General features: G+C 36.7%; 1 protein-coding gene across 1 annotated transcript; it reads left to right on the top strand.

Moving 5' to 3' along the window:
- Positions 1–2,507: 2,507 nt before the first annotated feature.
- LOC144419870 (uncharacterized) lies at positions 2,508–7,659 on the top strand. Its single transcript, XM_078109984.1, has 4 exons — positions 2,508–3,948; positions 4,634–4,719; positions 5,142–5,235; positions 5,750–7,659. The coding sequence occupies exons 1-4, from the start codon at positions 3,189–3,191 to the stop codon at positions 5,767–5,769; spliced, it is 960 nt and encodes a 319-aa protein (XP_077966110.1). The 5' UTR covers positions 2,508–3,188; the 3' UTR covers positions 5,770–7,659.
- The last annotated feature ends 951 nt before the right edge of the window (positions 7,660–8,610 follow it).

Here is an 8,610-nt window from a genome sequence, read left to right as displayed (position 1 = left end):
TTAATCAACTAAACAAAAATGTGTTATTTTTGATTTTAGAATGTATTCGGAATTCCAGATTCTAAAACATTATTTTAGAATGTATTCGGAATAGTTTAGTATTCGGAAATGGCCATCCCTGGTTGCACATGAATCTTTGTATTTGGCTTTTGCTTGAAAAAGTCACTCACAGTTGTTAAGCCTGCTTTATTGATTCCAAAATATCAGAATTGCTACTTACTACTATTTTATATTCAATTTCGTTTTTGAATTTTGTATGAATTGTCAAGAAATAATTTTAAGTTCACAGCTTATATTGAAAATTTTTTTCATTGAAGTATGCTAAGTCGAAATATTTATTTTTAGCTTTGCCGCAAATTGAAAATGTTTCGTCTCAAAGAAGTGGATCCGACATTCTTTTGACCTGGAATGAAGTACCTGACAGAAACGTTCTATACAACATAGAAATCTTCTGTGATGATGTGAAACTTGGAGAGACTCACACTACAGAGGTTCCTCAGTATAGAATGAAGTCACCTACACTTGGTAAAAAATATCGTTTTCAAGTCTGGGCCAAAGATGAATTGGGAAACTCTGGCATCAAAACACAGTCAAAGAATGTTATCAAATGTAAGTTATGGACATTAATTATTAAGTGAAGTAGAAGCCTTATAATTCAACTTGTTTGTTGTTCTAATAAATAGTCGGTGAGTGTATCTGCATGGTGGCGCCCCATCATCATTGTTATAAAAATATCAAGCATTTCCATTCTGAAATTCACTTATTGGTGCAATTTGGGTTAGACAATGTTGTTTCAATAACATATTGATCGGTGTTCTGTGGGCCTTAGTAGCAATGTTGGGGGGACTCGAGTAACTCACTCATTCGAACTCGAATAACAGCCATAGCAACTTTACTTAGGATTCAAAAAAAAATTTGGGCAAGTATTTGGAATAGCAAAAAATCAATTAAATATGAATTGCCATACATATCAATGCTGTATATTTGTAATGAGAAAAAGGCTTATTGGCATAAAATCAGTGGTTTCAAAATGACATTTTTTCGAAATGAAAATGATTTACATCCGTTGACCAAGGCACATTGTTTTTATTCTACCATTTGTGGTAGTTCAAGATTTGTTCACTGGCGTTCGACTGCACTATGTCAAACTGTTAGGTGTAATAATGGCACCCCCGAAGTATGTGAACCAAGGTACACCGGAACGTTGTATGTGTACCAGGTCAGGGTTAGGCCATATTTTCATTATACAATTTTCCTTTTTTTATTTCTATTATGAGTTCGGGGACTAGCCAAGTGACTCCCACAGTATTTGTACCGGGAATTATGGCCTAATCCTAACCTGTCACACATATTGAGTTCTGGGACTAGCCAAGTGACTCCCATAGTATTTGTACCTGGAATTATGGCCTAATCCTAACCTGGTTCACATATTGAGTTCTGGGACTAGCCAAGTGACTCCTGCAGTATTTGTACCTGGAATTATGGCCGAATGCTGACCTGGTACACATATTGAGTTCGGGGACTAGCCAAGTGACTCCTGCAGTATTTGTACCTGGAATAATGGCCTAATCCTGACCTGGTACAAATATTGAGTTTTGGGACTAGCCAAGTGACTCCTGCAGAATTTGTACCTGGAATTATGGCCTAATCCTGACCTGGTACACATATTGAGTTCGGGACTAGCCAAGTGACTCCTGCAGTATTTGTACCTGGAATAATGGCCTAATCCTGACCTGGTACAAATATTGAGTTCTGGGACTAGCCAAGTGACTCCTGCAGAATTTGTACCTGGAATTATGGCCTAATCCTGACCTGGTACAAATATTGAGTTCTGGGACTAGCCAAGTGACTCCTGCAGAATTTGTACCTGGAATTATGGCCTAATCCTGACCTGGTACACATATTGAGTTCGGGGTCTAGCCAAGTGACTCCCACAGTATTTGTACCTGGAATTATGGCCTAATCCTAACCTGGTACACATATTGAGTTCTGGGACTAGCCAAGTGACTTCTGCAGTATTTGTACCTGGAATTATGGCCTAATCCTGACCTGGTACAAATATTGAGTTCTGGGACTAGCCAAGTGACTCCTGCAATATTTGTACCTGGAATTATGGCCTAATCCTAACCTGGTACACATATTGAGTTCTGGGACTAGCCAAGTGACTTCTGCAGTATTTGTACCTGGAATTATGGCCTAATTCTAACCTGGTAAACATATTGAGTTCTGAGACTAACCAAGTGACTCCTGCAATATTTGTACCTGGAATTATGACCTAATTCTAACCATGTAAACATATTGAGTTCTGAGACTAACCAAGTGACTCCTGCAGTATTTGTACCTGGAATTATGGCCTAATCCTAATCCTAACCTGGTACACATATTGAGTTTTGGGACTAACGAAGTGACTCCTGCAGTATTTGTACCTAGAATTATGACCTAATACTAACCTGGTACACATACTACGTTACAGTGTCTGCCATCTTGGTCAACATACTTTGGGAGTACTGAAAAATTTATGCAGAAACCACTACTATAATGTCTCCTAAACACCATCCTCTTCCCTTAAATGTAATTAATGAAAATATATCGTGCTCTGGTCCTACAAGCAATCTAAATTTATGAAACTGAATCATTTTTTTATTCCTGAATGTGGATACATTTTTCCATACCTGATTGAACTGGGAAAAAACAATTGAAAATTCTAACTCAATACACAGGGTATTGCTCTAATAACTTATGGTAACAAATATTTTGTCGCATTTCCAGTGCTAGCAAGCCTTTTCTATATTTGCCTTCTTTGCGCCAAATGTTCAAAAGACAGTGAAATTATAGCTAAGCCTGCCGTGATTTATGTCCAAGTACCCATTTCCTACTCAAGCTACTTCTTGCATTTTATTTCAGTAATTAGCAATCTTCTCATTTTGTAGCCAATGACCTCCTTTCCCTAATGGATGGATGCATCTGAAACAGATTACTGGCTATTCCCTTACCTGACATGGACTGGTTATCGAACAAATGCCGTCCGTGGTTTGCCATATGATTTGATGTCTGCTTTCCCATAGAAATCCCAATGACATTGGAAAGGTTTTTAAAATAACTTTGGAACCTGTCATAATTTAATTTTTGCCGCATTATAAAACAAATCTATTTTTTTAGTCGTAAACATTGAAGTTGCTGGTGGCTCCATGAGACTGAACGAATGCAAAGTCACGTTTCCTAGTAAAACTTTCAACAAACGAACAAAGGTATGGCTGTCGGTTGGAATAGACAATTCAATATGCCCCAAAGAATACATTGGTATCACACCAGTTTTCGATATCAGTGCAGATTCCAAATTTTTCAAAGATGCGATCGTGCAAATCAAGTCATGGTGCGTCGGTCTGGAAAAAGAAAAAATTGACATATTACACTTCTCAAGTAAAACTGACTGGGACATTATTATTCCTGATCGAATCACAGAGGATTACAGCATAGAATTTCGATGTAGAAAGTTTAGTCTATTCACTGTCGCCATCAAGTGGTTAAAATGGCTAATTGGCAAACAACAGGTCATTGTGGATAACTGTCTCTATATTTCAAACAAAAATGACTTTTATTTCACATTTTATGGCCAATGTGAGACTGTTGAAACAAGAATCAGATCCCATTTCAGAGAACTAGGGGCACGTCTTGCTCCAATTTGGTTCAATCCAATCCCTTTAGAAACTGGTGACAAACTTCGCCTCGAGTTACAGATTGATCCGGGACGAGAAGATTTACAATTCAATATGCCCCACGGACAATTCGATTGTAACGACGCATTTCTAACATCCCAGAGACATAAATTAAAATACCGTCTTCTTCCTAATTTGCAAGAATATCCTGAAAGACTCATCATTTGCAGAGTTTTGAAAAATGACGTTTTGCATGAAATGCAAGACTTTGATTTTCCATTACCACCCGCAGGTAAGTGATGACTCTGCTCCTTAACCCAGTGGTTTCTCAAAAATTTGTTATCGTGTCGTTCAGATTTTGTTTGACCCGCGACAGAATTAAAAATGATTTTCCAGGCATTGCCTAAGCTCAGGTTTTGCATTGAGTAAAATTTCGTCTGTCCTTTTTGTGTTGTGTGTTCGACACCTCGACTTATTTCAGCCCCTGAAAGGTGGCCCGCAAAGTAAAACTCTCTGTAAAAGTGGGCCGCGATATTAAAAGGTTGAGAAGCACTAGTTCAAGCTAAGTAGAAGGTAACCCCTTGTAGGATGTAAAGTTGAAGTTTATTTTTCGAGCTCAGGTTTTGCATTGAGTAAAATTTCGTCTGTCCTTTTTGTGTTGTGTGTTCGACACCTCGACTTATTTCAGCCCCTGAAAGGTGGCCCGCAAAGTAAAACTCTCTGTAAAAGTGGGCCGCGATATTAAAAGGTTGAGAAGCACTAGTTCAAGCTAAGTAGAAGGTAACCCCTTGTAGGATGTAAAGTTGAAGTTTATTTTTCGAATTTTTAATATTCATAAAATCATAGGTTTCTTATATTAGCTGTGCATTATCTTGAGAACCTACTCACCATCTTCGGTTTGATTATACTAGGACCAAAAGCAATCATTATAATAAATATTTTTTACAATAAACATTTTTCTATTCTTATATTCGTAGAGGGAGGAGGACCTCCACCTGTCAACTTTGCTGGAGCAAATATTGGAAATGTGAATCTACCGGGAAATCATAACAATCACCAAATGGTGAGATTTAATTGGTATTTCTTTTAATTGTATTTTTATTGTATTTCATGTAATAAGTAGGTTGGGCGAGTCAACCTGACAAAAACTCAATGTCGATTTAAATTTAGCCTCTCTTGGCATCTCCCTGAAGCGCCTTGTTTGGAGAAAATATGTGGCTTATCATATAAGCATCAAACTTCTTGTCAATTTATACTTGGTGACTTTGAGAATGTTTAACATGGATTTTAATGTTGATAGACAGTTATATTTTATGGTGATAGCAAACCCTCATAGGAACTATGGGATATCGAGACCACTATTTCATATGAAATATTCTGACCTTATAGTTAATTGATATCATTCTGCGCTTTATAACACTGTCAATAAGTCACTGTCAATAAGTGGTCTATGTCATATAGTTGATATGAAATATTTGTTTTAAGGGGCAAAATGAACAAAGACAACCTGGTGCAGTTGGTGGAAACCAAGCAAGAGAACCACAATTGAATGAACCACTACAACATGAAAGTGATAACGGTAGGTGAAATGCCACCGCCATAAGCATTTTTTCAGTCTCCCCAAATTAGTATTTTCTCAAATCATACTAAACCAAAAGTCTCTGATAAGCTGGAATAATTATTGAAGTCATTTTAGATGAAACAATGACACATTTTGTCTGCATGATTCATATTTTCTGGATTCGTATTTTGGATATGTGTACTGTACTGTGAGAAGTGTACTTCCCAGGTTCTCTTTGGGGGAGTTCTGGGGAGTTAGAATGAATAGGAACTTGTGAAACGCCCAGTGTGCCAAGGCGACGTTATATATTTGTGGACGATCAATGACCCCTAAAACTGTAATATGTTTGCAGGAAATTAGCCAGGTTTTTCCTCAATTCCATTTGTGATAAACGATATTTGTGATAGTTGCCTTTCTAATGCCTTATACAAATAACGCATAGAAAATTGTTGTGATATTTCTCAACTGAGCACCATTTTTGCAATCAAATTATTTAGTTTCCAACCTCATCTGAATGAACAATTTTTTTTAGATTCTGATGATCTTTGCTGAAAACTCCTTCAAATACATGAGAAGTTTCCTGGACTGAACACATGAGACAATGCTAAGATACAAATGACGCATGGGCATGTCGCGTAGCGTTAAACTAAAGAGTCATATTCGACTTTCAATTACTCCAACAACCTTGGACTGAATGCCGAATGATCCTGCAGTTCATACATCTTATCCTGCAACATATTAGAGACATGCACATGTAGTGAAGGGATTCAATATTGAAAAAATTAATTCACAAAGACTGTTTTCTAAATAGTCAAATTTTTCAGTAATAATTGAATTTAAGCAAAAATTTTATAAATCTTTTCATGTGAAATGTTATATGTGAAGAGTAGCAAATCAGTTCATCATTGTAGGTTCATAGGCTTGTATTGCGGAGACGTATAAACTGACTCTTGGTGATATGTGCCATCCTGTCACAGTGACGATTTCTGCAAATCCTCTTGCTTACAATAAGTCCTCACTAGATTTGACCCATAAGCTCACAACGATAATCTTTGAAGAATGAGTGTTTTGGACAGACATTACAACATTTGGGCACCCGAAGTTTCTGTACCAGGGCATTTTCCCTTTGCTTTACTTCGCCTCACTTAATCCCCACATTGGTGCGAATAATTCTGGAGCGCCCAATATTTAATAATTTACAGCATTTTATGAAATTCTCCATTAAATGCTGATTTGCATGTATTTTCATTTGTTTCATCCGAGTCCTTGTTATCTGATGAATTTCAAAATTAGACTGAGTGCTGCATTAATGCTTCAGCTTTTATGTACTATTTTTAGTGAGCCACAACAAACTCACTTTAAGCTTTTCCATACATTGGTTTTATATCGACTAGATTCAGAAATTTTAAGTGTTTGTGTTTTTATGGTATGTCATTTTCATTATTTATTTCAGGTTTCAAGACTTTTTAATTTTTCATGATTGACAACTACTGTACATAATCTTGCTGTATTTGAACAGCCCCTAATTCTTCTTGTTGTCTATAGGCTTTCTTTGTAACCTCACATTTGATTATAAAAAATGAAAAAAACAAAAAAAATCAATAAAAACTATGAAAAATGAAAAAAAATTCCCAAGTTATTAACCTGATTGTAACTCATTTTAAATAGCATTGTTCAAATTTTTATTCATTTTTGTTGTGAAATGCATTATTACCTTTCGCTCTAATGTTTTTCAAATATTGTCAACTACTGATATCTATTATTTCTGTGTATATTTTAGAACATCCCAATGAATTTATGATGTTCTGATTTGTCGGCAAGCCCGCCATAAATTATGCATTTCGTGACTGTTTTAATAATAACAGTTGGACTGGAGTGATTGATTTTTGGCTCAGTGTTGTGGTTTGATATTGTGTCCCGAAAACTTGGTAGCTAAGGACTCTACTGGAGCCCAGTGTAACTATGCCCCTATTCTATGTAAAGTAATAAGAAATGTCCTTTATGGATTTTAGTAATATTATAATAGTGATACATGTAGAATATTACAATGATGTTTTGTTTTGCAATGCCTATTACGAATTTCCATTTTTTTGTTTTGTGTGAGTCAGCTTATTAAATTTTCATGTACTGCAATCCGCTTTTCTTGTTCATCATTATTCTCTATAACTCCGTGTGTTTCTCTTAAGTTTTAAAAAAGTGAAAATAGTCAAAAAATAATGAAAAAAAAATTATGTATTTCCCTAAATATGAAAAAGTAAAAAAAACAGCAAAAAATAAAAAAAAATTTCGTGTATCCCATGAATTTAAAAATATAAATGTGAAATATTTCATTAAAGAGCTTATAGCTTTATGATACAAAATGAAATGATCAACATAACACTTTGGCCTGCATAATCTAACAGGTCTTCATCAAAAATGATTCGATTTTCTTTTTATTCTATGTTGTATTTTGTTAATTGTTGTAGCATCTGTATAATAAATAATCAATGTGATAGAACCGGGCTCCGTGCCCAAGAGCCTGATTGCCTACAACTAGAATTTTGCAAGTTACTTACATGCTGTTCGGATCTCATGGAGTTTAATTTAGTGTGAGAGATTAGCAGAATTCAACTGGTAGGTAGGTTAAGGAAATCGACCCATATTTTACTAGCAACTATTCACCATTTTTCGATAACATGAATGTTTATTACGACAAGACTTTCATGGTGATGCTGGCAGCCTTGGCTATCAGAAATCAGAGTATCAAAATGCGAATGATGTCGAACGGACAAGCAGCAATGCATCTCCTAGAACTTTAGTTTTTGGCAGTTCGACACGTTGAAAATGGATGCGACTTTTGCGAGACGTCAACCGCTATATGCAGCCTACCTGAAGAAGGAATAATGTAGCGGCAGATCTAACCCTTAAATGCGGTAGACGTCACGCTCTAGTCGCATGTGACAATGATTAGTGCAAGTGTGCCACACATTTTCACGAAATTCCTGAGATTTATTCACAATAATTACCGATGCAACATGAACTTTATTACATTAGGATAGGATAGGATTTGCATATTTATCCCGGGGGGAGAGGAAAGCCGATAAGACGGCTTATCCATATGGCGAACCACGGCCTCTCGTCCGGTTACCATTCCAAGTCGGGTATGGGATTAGTTATATTGTTTGTTTTCGGAAGCATGGACTTGGTGGTGGAGGAAGCCGTAACCGACCAGCGGTTACGTGAACCACCCAACGACGGCGAGGAGTCCAGCAATCCTCTCGCACATAACCATCCCTGCATGGGATTCGAACCTGCGAACCCACGCAGAGTAATTAGAGGTGCGGTGGCGAGCGTATTCCTAACGCTTAGCCCGTTGAGCCACACCGCCGCGCCGTGCAATCAGTAATGGATGTA

This window comes from Styela clava, chromosome 2, assembly GCF_964204865.1.
Source record: "Styela clava chromosome 2, kaStyClav1.hap1.2, whole genome shotgun sequence".
Lineage (NCBI taxonomy): Eukaryota > Metazoa > Chordata > Ascidiacea > Stolidobranchia > Styelidae > Styela > Styela clava.
Note: the sequence above shows the minus strand (reverse complement) of the source record. Positions and strands in the feature narration are given on the sequence as shown.

What these genes read in the sequence shown, in the direction of transcription:
- LOC144419870 (XM_078109984.1), top strand. Translation starts at nt 3,189, where the DNA reads ATGAGACTGAACGAATGCAAAGTCACGTTTCCTAGTAAAACTTTCAAC. An exon ending in TTTTCCATTACCACCCGCAG is followed by an intron (nt 3,949 to 4,633) that starts GTAAGTGATGAC and finishes TTATATTCGTAG; the next exon opens with AGGGAGGAGGACCTCCACCT. An exon ending in ATCATAACAATCACCAAATG is followed by an intron (nt 4,720 to 5,141) that starts GTGAGATTTAAT and finishes ATTTGTTTTAAG; the next exon opens with GGGCAAAATGAACAAAGACA.